Genomic DNA, 14,523 nt, shown 5'->3' on the forward strand with positions numbered 1-14,523 from the left:
CAAACATTTTTGAGGCGAAATACCCAAAAAGAAGTTTGTATAAAATAATAAATAACATCTCTTAATCTCATAATCAGGCCATATTGAGCAAACGACTAAAAGCTTGCGAAGTACTAGAACTCTCATTCAAATATCTCCCGATTATTCTAATACCTCAACAAATGAAGCTTAACTATTTCATCGGATGATTAATATGAACCAACCAGCTAAGATATTCATTTGTATAAATATCCAATAATTCGACATTTTCGATAATTGATAATTTATTATTCTCAATTTACAGGTGAGCGGGTTTGTAAAAAATTCTACGTTAGCTTCATTAATTTTGAGTATTAATTAATTCAGTGTAAACCATTCTGCTTCTTTTACTATAGGGGCATACGATTATAGTTCGAGCAATCACATTAGTATCATCGGCATATTATACAAAAAAGTGAACAGAACAAAGTCCCAATCTTCGAGATATTATTTTAAAAGAAAAGCCCGTTGAGCCTCATTTTCTTAAATAAAACTAAAAACGAATTTAATCAATCAAGTGTAGATAGCTGATTCAAATAGTCAAGAGAAATGTTTTCTGGTTGGAAAATAACACTTTGTTCTGAATACAAGGTAGTATTTTAGGATGAACGTATAAAACACATAAAAGTGTTCTAGTTAACAATGCCCTTATCTATCTATCAATCTTGTATAAGCTTCCGTGTTTTACTCTCGAAAACTCGCTCTTCCTATCTACAAAAAAAGAAATTCTCTCTTAAAAACCGATTCAAAGCAATTGCTTAATTTGTCTGTCGCCCCAAGCGATTTGATGATTATTCTTGTCCAAGCAGTCAAAAGCCTTGGGTAGATCTATAAATATACCGAAAGCCAGCAAAGGTGATTAGGTGGTTGTAGTTGAACTAGACCGGAAGTTGAGGTATAATACAGGCGAAATGTTGAAATAAAAGGACTGAGACGATGATGAGCGAAATATACTTAAAACAATCGATCAATCGTAATGTCACAAGTACCGGCGCCGCAGATCAAGCGCTTCGTAAAAAGGAGCCAATCCTTTTCCAGGCTGTGTCCAAACTATAAAACCAAAGGATAATCGAATACGTAAGGATTCACAGTATTCACACTCACTTATACAGACGTTTAAACGCAATTCCACCTCTACCTTGGATGGAAGTATTCACAGATTGCACGCTCCGCAATCATTCACTGTTCGACTACGTTCGAAGCAGCTCCGGACGCAATCGCGGATCGTTTTGCGCTCAGGACGATTCAGTTATCCTTTTCGAGGATCAGGACTCTATATCCTTCTCTGAGGAATGTTCTTCACGCGACAGTACCGAAGACTTTTCTGCCGCTCAGAAGTGTTTTTCAGTAAAAACTGAACCGCAAACCGGGCCACTGTTTGTGTGTTGTACACCAGTGTTTGGATAGATGCTGTGTGGTCACTCAGTGCTTTTAGTGTTCCAATTAGGATGTGCTTTGGTGTGAGTGATGCTCTCCAAGGCATTGCTCAGTTATAACGCTCTGTATGCAACCGACCTATGTGTAAGTAAGTACTTATCACAATTCTGAGATAAGATTTTCTAACGGAATTTTTCCCCAATTATTTATGTCATTCATAAATTACTTGTATCTCCCGAACGTGTTTTCATTTAATAAAAATTAAATTTCATAATTTTTTGCTATCAATATTTAAATAAATTGCAAACGCTTTTCGAAAATCAAATTGAAAAAATCTATTTTTGTTGAACCAGTGAAAATAGGGTCAAAACTTTTCATTTGAAAACACATTAAATAGAATGAAAATGCGTGAATGCGTGTTTCGGCAAATTCTCAAATTTTTTGCCGAAAATTTTTTTCTGACATTTTCTGATTCTTTATAAAATCATATTTATTTTGTTGAAGAGAGGTGCTTATTATCTATACTTTCAATACACACGAACTATTAGACTATTTAAAATCTAAATAAACAAATTAAAAAATTCAATTACTTTTTTTTTAAATTGGTAAAATAGTAAAAAATACTTTGAAAATATAATATATATAAAATTAGGTTTCAATTTTTTAAATATCTCTGAGGAAAAATGACCATAATAATTCACTTGTAAGGCATCAAGAGGAAAGCTTGGAGAAAAGCACAGCTTTCTAATTATTCCGGACAAGTTAATATTAAACTCAAACTGAGCCAGGCCAGGGACTATTAGTGTGGGAAGTTGAAGAAAATAATTTTCACCAGAACCAATCGAAAACCCATAGCACCTGTACATGATAATGGTTCATAAAAATGCTGCAAAATGCAATTTCACGTTAGTTCTTGCCAATTAATTAAAAAGTTTCGAAAATCTGTGTTTTCTTTTAATTTATTTTTTTATTTCAAATTACGTTCTGATACATGCACATGTATAAAGAATACAAAATGAAATGGCGTTAAAAAACAATTGACAAAGGACATATTATACTAAAAGGTACTGTTGTTACATATTTAAATAGTCTCTAATACTATAAGGCTCTAACTCAATTAACATCTGTTTTAATTTATTCTTAAACAATTTTTTCAATTCTTACTTTTTTATTGTTGTTTTCTAGTTTATTAAATAATTTTATACCCATATAGTACGGACTCGTTTCAGACAGTGTTAGTCTGTGTGTTGGATACAAAATGTTTCCCGTGCGGGTTAACTGGTTAACGTTGTTATCGTGTAAATATATACTCTTAAAAACACATAATATTGCCTCAAAAATGTACATACCGTACACACGTGTTTAAATGATTCTTCTAGATCTTCTTGTCTGTAAGAACGCAAACACTGTGTTGTTTTCTCCGGTTTGCAACAGAAAATTTGTAAGTATGCGATCATTTCCTCAAAAAGCAAAATCCGCCAATTTTTTGCGTCTTCCTGAACTATTTCCTTTAAAATAATTTCATCCTCACAGCTTTGTTCCAATTGTTGATTACATATTGTCTAGTATTTCTTATCAGACCCAATCATAAATGGAATAAAATCCGGAAAATCAAAGAAAACATTTCCTTTCGACTCTCTCCACACAAAACTAGTCGAACTACTTTTTAAAATTAATTAGGAAGCAAATATTGAAGAAACCGAAGTAATATTACACACCTTAAATCAACAGACATTAATCAATGGCAAACCTTCACAGTTTCATAATTTCCCTAAAGAGTTGCACCAAATCGTGTCAATATTGGTCCATCTGTCCTATCTTGATCATCTAATAAAAGCTGAATAGACTTCAGCCTTCATTTTTTTAACACTTTAAATAGTTGACACAGTTCAGTTCGAGCACTATTTGCAAGTTTTGGCAACATTTGTTATATTTTAATGCCAAGACCAATATTTGATGTTTGTACCAATACATGCAAACGATATCAATAAAAGCAAACATAAACATTGATTTTCAAAACATTCAAGCTTTGTGTCGGGCAGGCGATGAATTAATTGAAACTAAGTAACTGAATGAGTAATTTGCGCATTACAAATGTGGCAAAAACATTGAAAACAATTGTTTTGCAATCTTATCTTGCCGATGAGCGTACGTTGTCAGTTTCACTTTTTTGAGAAATTTAAAATCCTGTAAATTTTCGGAATCAGGTAGTAAGAACATATTCGGGTTGATTTATAACGCGGTCTTTTTTAATGTCTATCAATCTTCTATGGCCGAAATAAATCCCAATTTCCTAATCAGTCAGGTCTAAAATTACAAAATTATTTCATACCTAGATTATAACAAAAATATCATCAGATCACGACCTTTGAGTTTTTTTAAATTAATTTCACACCAGAAAATTTGAGAATTCGGCATTAGACTGGTCCCATTAATTTCTGTTTTAAATGAATTATGGAATTATCAACGCAAATAATTAGACGTATGAATATTCATGGTGTGATCGCGTCACAATTCAAATCCACCCCATTCCGAAAACCATTTAAAGGTAGCCGAGATCGATTAAAACGCCACAGGGCTTCAATTCATTAGAAATTCAAAATATTTCCCTCGAAAATTCACAGGGTGGCTCTTGCATAACTTAGCTTCTTTGGCGCTACATCAAATGCATTTATATAAATGGAATTTTATGGTAATTCCACTATCAGCGGGAAGCTTTAAGGGACATTTTAACCTGGAGTTAATTAAACTTATCTTTTATTTTGATCTAACGGAGATTTACAATGAAGAATGGCTCTAATAGTGTTGTAGGGAATTAAGGTAGTTTTGGGCAGGTTTATGTCATATAATGCTCGAATTTATTACAATAGCTTTGGTAAAAAAACGGCTCTTCTCCAATGTTCTTAAACATAAGTCTATCATTTTTTTACATATTTTCAAGCACCCAATTCTTTCCTGACTCTATTTTGGCTAAGGCCTATATGGACACACTAGTAGAATTGTAATTAAACTGAAATATAAAAAGTTTCACTGAACAAACCACCTCTGAAAGAAAAATTTTGTTCAACGACGGCCTAAGCGCCCGAAAAACTCACCAGTTTCAAGCAATGATCGCGAAAGCCGCACTCTTGTAATTTACTGGATTTGCTAGGAGTTTTTGGACAATGTGATTGAAATAATCTGGGATCCATGGATTTGTAAATTGTGATTTTTCACAGACTTTTACTCTCTAATTAGTCTGTCGTAAACTTTTAAATTATTAATCAAATATGGTATTTCCCAAAACCTTCGATTTTCTCAGCTTAAACTACGAGCTTAAATTTAATAAGTTTTTCGCTCGAATTTTAGTATGTTTACTATAACCCGATACATAATCTCATTCAGATAATTTCTTATCTTATTAATTATTTGACATTCTTTTGAAAACAGAAGGATTAAACAAATCACGTGCCCACCATGTTTATGTTTTATGTAACAACAATCGAAATAATATCCTTGCTGTACATCAATACGGACTTTATCTCATACAGTTTGAAAATTCGACCGAGTTTTTCAAGATGACCCTGGAGATATTGAACCAATCAGCTGAAGTCCCAATTGTGAAGAAAAGTGGACGGGACTGAAAAAATCGTGTTTGCGCTAGTTCGAAATGGGAGACGTAGATAATTTCAATGAGGAAATTGATTCGAGAAATAATGAAAATTTTAATTCCAAACCTTCATTGTCTATTTGCTTAGAGCTTCGAATGTTATTCTTAAAATTTCTTCACTTCATTGTGACACTATTGAAAAAATGCCTGCATGATTAGTCTTCAGCAAAAATAATGCAGACTCAAAATAATATGATGATAATACTTTGACTCAATGCAGACGATCTGATCCAAATTTCATTTAAACATTTTTCGAAAGAAAGTTACGATGGATGTTAATAAAACTGTAAAACTCTTAATGGAAACGTGTCGATTTGATCTTAAGTAAGTGATATTGAGGAAGCAACGTCCATCGAATCACTTCAACATTATCAACAGCAAGCGACCAGCTTTTACAAGAGGGACAGTTTCTTTCATTGGTTTGGGAGAAAATCAACATCAAGTTTCTTTAAAATCCACCATTACAGTTTTTCCATATTACGAAAAATATATCGCTTAAAAAAATTAATAGCCGAGGAAACAAACAAACAAACAAAAAAATGTTCTTTGTGAAAATTAGGTCAGATTTTGTTCAAAGTCAAAAAATGTTCCGACATCATTCTGATCATACGGACATCCGGTACTGTAAATTGCAAAATAAAAGTACAAATATTTTCTATCAGGGTCCAAAGTCGGTACGTGACTGTTACGTTGGTTTACTTAGCTGATTTCGATAAGATTTATTTTTGTGATAATTAATCATTTTGAATTTGTATTCTTTTTTTCCCAACTGTAAAATCGATCAAACCCCTACATCACTGCTCCAGTTTCATATTCTCTTGATCAATTGATCTGCTAGATTTCAATTTCGACAATTTCAGCATTAGTGTTAACAATATATTATATCACACAGGCTTTTTTACTCATTTTCTTTTGTGTACGCACTAGTCTAGGCTAGGAGATAACCTGAGCAAACATTAGGCCACTTGAGAGTAGAATGCCTCTTCTCACATAAGAACGTATTCATATTTTTCGTTGACATTTTTGGGTCACTTTGAAGAGACCAACAACAACGTGGAAAAGGTTCGATAAAGAAAATGGGTCAGCTTTAAAAATTATCATAGCGTTTCAAGCAAGGCGCGAAGGGTACCATTATGACACACCAATTAATGCCGCTATAATGATACAATTTGTCTACACAATCTCGATATTTATTTAATAACATATCGATCCATTCAATTAATTTTATGCCTCTAATTACGTAGGCTAATTAATATGACGTTAATTACGTCTTGGCGATAACTAAATTGCTTTCGGTTTGGTTCGATTTTATTAGAAGGATTTGTTCTTGGGAGTAATTATGGAAAATTAATGATTTTCATTTACGTCTGTTGCCTGCGTAGTCTGTGTAAATAAGTGCAATTAAGAAATTTGATAGCTCAAACTTATTAAATTGAACCTGATTTGATTGCACTTTGTGTGGAACTTGATGTTTGGTCTTCAGTAAGATCGTTTTCCAGACATCTACCAAGCAACAATTTCAAAATTATTGACCCCATCTCACCACAATCATATCGTAAAGAAAATATTCCAGGTAACTACCCATAAAAGGATGTCGCATTGCTTACACATTGCTACATATTTATAGTGGGTATATTTCACTGCATTTATGTACATGCACTTGTCTCCCCATGTAAAATATTATATACACTAGGCGCCACGCATGGGAAATTCGACTCTGAAGTTTCGTTAAAGTCTTATCGGGACTTTATCTGGCATGTTGCATTCTACCGGTTATTTGCTATTGGCTATTGTTAGATACTCATGAACGCACATCCAACAGAAAATCAATAACATATTCCAGTTTTCTTTAAAAAAAAACCTATTTTCATAACGTTTTCAGGCTGCTTACTCTTTACTATTACTCAGGTCTTCATTGCAAAGCTGCCAGTACAAGAATAAAAATCAAAACTTGTCCAGATATATCGACAAACATTATAAAATGCATCCGCAAACATTCACAGGTATGATACGTTAATATTGACATTCGTATGTTACTCTCAAAACGACAATATTTGATTAGTGCACGTCAAATACGTTCGTACTTACGTTTTAGTAGTTTAAGAGGTCGATGACTCCATATTCCCTCTATATTTAGGTAAATATTTACTGAAAAAAATGGATTTCCTTTATCGAATTGCGCAAAACCCCGGTGGAAAGTTGTGCGGAAAAAATGCCCTGTTGGATCATCGGTTTGTTAACGGTGAGAACTTTCTAAGATAAACGTGAACCAACTGTAGTCGATGACTTCCAACTGGCTGATCATTTTATATAGGGTGGCAATTTTTCGATTCAATTTGTGATCAACTTGCATATTTCCTATCTTTTAAAATGTCGAAACTACGCATGGAATGAGTCAAATAATATTCACCCTGCTTTTTAGAAGCATACACTTAAAAATTCCCCGTTATTTTGAACTACTCGTTTGATCACGACTCGACTTTTGCACTTCAGTGACTGTTTTCCCAGGACCAGAAAATATCCGTGAATAATTTTGGATTCGATTCTAAATATTCAAAGAACTTTCTAAAGCTGGACTTTGGAACAGTTCGCATGTGGATTTTTTCAAGCTCAATTTTTCAGTAGAGCTTGCCCTTATAGTTGCAAAAGCTAAGTGCGGAAATTGACACTCAGAATGTAGGAATTCAGCCACTATGATTCAGTTACCCGACCGCAAACCGTAATGAAACAAATATCCAAATGGAACTGGTAATGTCAGAATACATTTCCGGATTCGGTTTGGTTCTAATTTGGCTTCTTTATCAGGCGGTGCGGATTAGTAATTTGCGTTTGCAAGAAAACATGTTTAATCACTAATTTGGTGGTCTAAATAGAAAACCACAGAGCGGTTTACTAATTGATCTTTTTTTGTCGATGAAGCAAAATAAGCAAAATGACAAATACACGTCGAGGGTGACTCATTTTGCATTTTTTATAAATGTAAACAATTTAATCGCGATGTTTGTAGTTACAGAGTTTAATCTAATTTAGTACTTTTTTGAAAACAATTCAATCTCTCACTATCTCCGCTAATGTAATGGAATTTAAAAAAGTGGTGTTTTTCTCTGGAAACCTCAGTTATCGCTTTCGATCAGTTATCGAACCAGTCGGCGTTATCTATTCAGCAAAGGAAAAAAATTATCATTTGGAAAACCCAAATTGCTAAAGATGCCAACATAAAAAGGACGTAACATTCAAGTAGGTACCACTTGAACCCAAGCTCGTCAAGAGGAGATACTTTAATTGACCGACTAACCTTTTGATTCTAATGCACCCACTGTGATTCAACATGAAAGTAAAACTTTGCAGTTTCATAATTGTTTTTATTCACGTTTCTTGACCTCCTTGCCGGAGCGTAAACTCAATTTGGAGTGGAAAAACCAGGGCCAGACTCAACAGCAAACATATAAGGTGCTAAAATAATGAAATGCCACTGAACAATGCAGGAAAACGGCTAATGAAAATGCAATCGCACTTGCACTATTGTATTGCCTGTGATTTATTCCCTTGACTGAGTGGAATATGCCATTGAAGTTATGCCGTATCAAATATTGCCTTTTGTGTGCCTTTTTCTAAGTACAAAAGTATGTTTACGCTTTTAAGTCATACAATGAAATTCCTGTCTTTATCCCGCCAATATTCTTAGAAACGCCAGATACTCAAGTGTTTCTCATTTCTCACCGCCCGTACCAACCATATCCAGTTCTACTGTCCTCATACTGTATAGCGACAAATAGTTTTGCGCATGTTTAAAAGATTACACCTAAAATCGTTCTAATCCGCATGATTTACAAAGTCATCATTATTTATTTAAATATCGATATGGATAAGGAAATTAAGGTCGTATTTAATCCCAGGTAATGTATGTATACGGAGAGGCGTTACAACTTATTGTTGCAAGATAACGAAATTTATTGCACATATTGCTAGGTGTATCCCTTCTTACTATTGTTATTGATTTATTGGTGGAACTTCGATAAAATTGGAATTATATAAATGAGCCAAACAGGGAAGTGTAATAAATTTAGAATTCCAATACATCAGTCATTGTAAATGTAACCGAACTGTAACACTCAGAGTTTTATTACAGGTTTAAAGTGCATGGCAAAAAAAGGCCCAAGTTCACTGAGAAAGAATTAAAATTGTGCTGAACACACAGAGTTAGACAGATACTTGTGAAGCAGTTTTTCAATGAAAATTGAGTTTCTTGAATCCAAGACATTCTTACATTGTGAAATTACGTAGGTGCCCAATTTGCCTAAAACATTGTTGAAAAAATCAAACCCTAACCAACTGTATTCACATCAAGTGTTGAAAATGTATAATCCGAAAGACGCACCAGCCAATAGCTGCCCAATTTTGGGAAATATCAATTAAGGTTACACGTTTTGGTTGCGCCGACTCCCCGTCGTATATTTCAAACATTATTTGACATTTTTATTAGACATTTACATTCCTAATAAAATTAATTATTCGTGTCTACTTTACCGCTAAATACTTTGTTTCATTAGAGACGTCTTGCAGGCAAACTTTCGGATGTGTTTTACTGCTTGTTTTCCTCATGTTTCCAAACAGGTTTATTCTCAATCAGGCAAACTTTTATTGCTGCCCACAAAACGGAAAAGCGTTAAAGTTAACGTTAACGTGCTCGGTTTCAAAACACATCTCTAATAAGATAAATATTTGGCAGTCAAAAAGGCGTTTTATAAATTAGCCTGGACCATCATTAAATTCGTTATAACGATATTTTATATAAATAACTAATAACATTGGAGACTACAAAGTATGCAACATAATGTCATATGAATTGTTTTAATATTTGGTTGTGTTTTACATAATCGCCTTCATATTTACATGACAGCAATTTATATGCCGATTCCTCTTAATGTTCTCCGTTTTACCGTGTTTAATAAAATTTATATTTACGACAATTTCTGGACTTGCCTAATTGGGAATTGGTCTGTAAAAATTAGTTTTTTTTGTACGGTTTACTTGGCAGCTAGCTTTTGACTAAGTTTTAGAAAGCACAATTCGAACATATATTTTAGGCAACCCCAAGTTCCAAATTGAGTCTGCATTGATTTTACGAAACCATGTCATGACCTAAACCAATTATAGCCCTGAAATCACCTAGGAGAATTATTCGTCTATTTCATGACACAACCCTTTTTAATCCCTTATAATTTATGCATACAAAAGGGCAAAGAGATTTTTTTACAAGGGGGAAAAGTCTCACAATAGATACGCGCACATGTCGGTATTGGGTGTGTTAGTGTTTTTTTAATGATACGATCGCGCACAATAAATGAAAATCATCGAAATCATCTGGGGTAGAAAGCTGCATAAAACGAACACGTGGCCTTTAAGGGTATTTAAACTTCAAAAAATTAATATTATGTAAGCATTTTGCAAATTTCGTTAAAATGTATTGCTGCTGATAGACGCGCCCTGTATATTTTATGGGTTCAAACAAAAATTCAGTTAATCGTTTTGTCATTGAATTAATGAAAAATGTAAGTGAAGTTTTGCAAAAAAACCTTTTGTTGCAAGATATCAGGTTTTCCCCGTTTAATAGATAGTTCTGCGATTTAAAAAATATTAATTACATGTTGGCTTTTAATAATAGCAGTTATTAATATTAAACAATTCGAGTTGTCAAGCAAATTCACGAACATAAACGAAACGATCTATTACAGCGTACATAAAGCACGTTGAAACTAGCTAAATAAATTCGAATCAATAAGCGATATGTTATTCAAATGAGCGTCTTTCAGTTCCCTTAATTAACCATTTGTAAACGTTTAAAAATAATAAATATTAAAGATTATGCAAAACGTCGAATAGATTTCCAGCTAGGCGTTTAGTAAATAAAAATTAAACACCTTAAATGTTACATGGGAAATATTAACAAAAATAAATAATAAAGCTCATGCGACAGACTGGACGGATTTGTTTAATTAAGGATGGTCGAACGAGAGTGGGTTACTTATTTAAAGGTTTTACATCTAAAAATTATGCAATTTAGTTTCGTAAATAATGGAAGTTGCTCTAGAAATTTTACGGCTGATTGTTCATTATTAATGTCAGCTTTCTTTGTACAATTTTAGTGGATAGTGGATGTGGGTGAATTTGAATAAATGCCGGATATTTTTTTTAACTGATGAAAATTGTAGTTAATTTTTTACATTATTACCGGGCGAAAAGTGTATAAAAACCTCATAAGGAAAGCTGACAAACAGTGTGATTTAAAAATATTTAATTTTCTAAGCTAGATAAATTGCAACATTTAAACTTCAATTTCACACAAAAGAGTTTAACAAACATTCATTTGTTGATAGTATATTTACTACCCATGTTGGCTAGAAAACTATTGTATTTTTCTATAATGTCGATTCTGAAGAGAGCTCCTACATAGAGCTAAATTTAGATGCTTTTCCGAAAATCTGGGTTTTCCAGAGCCAGTTTCAAATTTGTATTAATCCATCTAATGTGTTTTCAAGTGAATGCAGGAATGTTTCCATTTTTGGTTTCCGTTTTGGGTTATTGAGAAAATGGTCAAAGTTACACAAAAAAACATTTCTATTTTAATATGTGTAGGTTTGCATGTTGTTTAGCAGCCATCATATCGTGCTGCGGCGTTCAGACACCCTTAACACAGCACTTTTATAGTGCCGATAAATAAGAGCTATCAAACGAACAAATTGTGGGCCGATATTTGTGGGCTTTTAACACGAAAATTTTTCATTTACGCCTGACAAATGGACTACCACTTTGATATTATGTTTCGGATCAATTCGAGCTGAATTTTGAATCAGGCGCCACGCTGTTATACAGGACGGCCGTAGATTATTCATCGAATGGTGTGGAAACCCGCATAATGAACGCAATATAAACAGAAAGTTGGGAAAATATGAATAAAGTTCCTGCCTAAGATGGTAAATTAGTTTAAACGCATACCAGGCTATTAAAATTAACAAGGCAAATGATCGATGGTTAGTTATAACCAGGCCTAGCTGGACATGCAAAGGATCACGCTAACTTAATCTTCATAATTCCTGTTCTCATTGCGACAACTATCCAATTATGTAAATGCTTTCAGCAACTTGATGAAACGCGGAACAATTGAATTAAAAGGCGTAAATAGATTCGTTTGTTCTAAACAAATGAATTAATGAAACAGAAGAAACGAGATACGTCGGCAGAACACCAACTGTTTTCAGATGCACATCTGGCATCGAGGAAATCGTTCTCTGTTGAGTAAACTTGCATAGTTAAGAGGCGATTTACATTCAGTGGAAATCATATAATGTGTATTGACATTGAGCTTTCCAATTCTTCGAAAAGATACTTTCCACCTTTGTTTACTGGGACCGTTAATACCAATGCCCAAACGTTGAATGTGTTGAATTTTCATATACTTTCAAAATCCAAGTTCCCATTGATCAGTTATCAATAATGTTTGTGGTTAAGCTGTTTAATCTGTTCGGCTAATCACGGTGGTTTCACCCGTAATTGATGGGCAATGTAGGAAGAAGCAAAGGAGAAGAAGCCCAGCAATGTACTTCCGGGTAAACGTAAATTTGAGTCCAGTTTCAGGGTTAAAGACACCGAACATGTACCTATGTTAATACGTAGTAAATGGTGTTAAAACGACGATAATAAGCAACACCCGATTCGGTGTTTGTCACGTTCCTATAAGCTATAAAACGTTAAATTCACTAGCTGGATATTAATTTCACAGTCGGTGGTATCGAGTTGATAACCGAACGAAACCACCATGAATGCAATTTTCCGGATTCGATCAAAAGTCGATTTGTCGAAATTTATACCGATGAAAAGTAAGAGTGGCGGTTGTAGGCACGGTTCGGAAAATTCTAAATATGTATACAAACAGGTACAAATGGTCAAGATGTAATCGCGAAGGAAACATTTCTACACTTGGCTCGACGACCAGCCACACAAGAAGCCTCTTAGCGCTAGCTGTTAAATAGACAAGTGCTTTTTAAATTCCACTAATGAAGTTCTTATAACTTCTGTGCTAATTAACGTATTTTACAGATAGAACTGCAAAATTTAATTTTCTTCCCATATCAGGAAATCTTAGATTGAAATGTTTAAACAACAGCAAAAGAACTTTGGAGAACTGCTCATACAGTTTTTCCATCTTAAAACGTATGGTTGAAATCCTTTCCAATAATACCAGGTTTAATACCATCAATAACTAGAGTTCGTGATGAAAATATAAAGAGTTATGCGGTATCTCGCTACCGTTTCAAAAATGTCCATCTCGTGTTAAATGATAATTATTCCACTTCATAATTTCATGCGGTTTATGTTTTAAGATAAGCCGTGTTCAGTCTTTTGCCAATCCAATTAAAGATCGGCCAGATTGCAAGCAAATCGACTCCAGAATTTTAATATTGATACTTATTTCAGTAGAAAGATGGACGAAGAAGATTATCACTTAAGCTAATGTAACTAAGCGCGATCAGAGTTAATGAGGGAATAGGCAACTTTACATATTTGCTGCTGGGAATCTGTATTGAGAATTCACTAGTAGCATAATTATATTGCAATTTTTGTTGTCATTAAGAATATTTTTTTACGTAAATTTTCTTCTGCGTTTTTATTAAGGTCTATTATTATCTGACATAAGAACAACCGAACTCTTAACAACAATAATGGGGATTAAACTAAAAGAAGTGAGGAAACAACTTCAGAAAAGATATTCAAAAACCATTACGATGATTTAGCAAAGTCCGAACAAATGGGCTACAAAAAGTGAAATGACTCCACAAACCCTTCCGATAAGGAGCCAAAAAAAAGGCAGCAATGGATGATCGAGGAAATCCAATAATGAATGGATCAAAGAAATAAAGTTAAAAAAAGACATCAGAAAAAGATGTGGAATTCAATTAGAAAAAGAGGATTCTTTTAAAGAAAAATATAAAAAGATAGAACAACTTCAGGATAAATATGAGTTGGCTAAATAATAGTCACACTTAAAGAAGAAACTGTTTCCAAAGTAGTCACGTACTTTGTCAGTTTAAAATTCCAAAATGTAAACACCTTAAAACAAGCAAATTGAGCAGTGAAAACTTAATTCGGAATCGGCAAAATAAATGGACGTTAAACTGGGAAAACATGTCCAAATAGAACTTTTGTTCGAAATTTTATATTTTGCACTTTCGAAATGATTGCATGTATTTACGTTGATGGCATCTCAACCGACAACACTTAATAGATTTGATTTTATATCAATTTTAATTGCATTCACACCATATGTATAACCACTGCAAATAAACATACCTAGTTGTAATTTTCATTAGCACATCGAAAAGCTGTATATGTCTTCATTAAAAATATTTACTTATCGAATTACGGTTTGTTGGGATTCGTAAAAATAACTTCGCAAAATATTCCCAGGCTTAATATTGATA

At 33.5% G+C, this 14,523-nt stretch overlaps 1 protein-coding gene and 1 long non-coding RNA gene across 3 annotated transcripts in view; one reads left to right on the top strand and one right to left on the bottom strand.

Moving 5' to 3' along the window:
• Positions 1 to 14,523, bottom strand: part of LOC109539683 — an 85,003-nt gene that overhangs the window by 40,840 nt on the left and 29,640 nt on the right. The gene's annotated exons all lie outside the window — the stretch shown is intronic.
• LOC109539680 overlaps positions 1,096 to 14,523 on the top strand; it is a 30,169-nt gene continuing 16,741 nt past the window's right edge. Inside the window, exon 1 of one of the 2 annotated variants that reach the window (XM_019907579.2) lies at positions 1,096 to 1,543. In XM_019907579.2, coding sequence (XP_019763138.1) covers positions 1,536 to 1,543 — 8 coding nt within the window. In that variant the 5' untranslated portion in view covers positions 1,096 to 1,535. The remainder of the gene's footprint in view (positions 1,544 to 14,523) is intronic. The other variant, XM_019907578.2, reaches the window with a different exon arrangement.

Source organism: Dendroctonus ponderosae, unplaced genomic scaffold (assembly GCF_020466585.1).
Source record: "Dendroctonus ponderosae isolate FM_Combo_2020 unplaced genomic scaffold, Dpon_F_20191213v2 Dpon_F_20191213_7, whole genome shotgun sequence".
Lineage (NCBI taxonomy): Eukaryota > Metazoa > Arthropoda > Insecta > Coleoptera > Curculionidae > Dendroctonus > Dendroctonus ponderosae.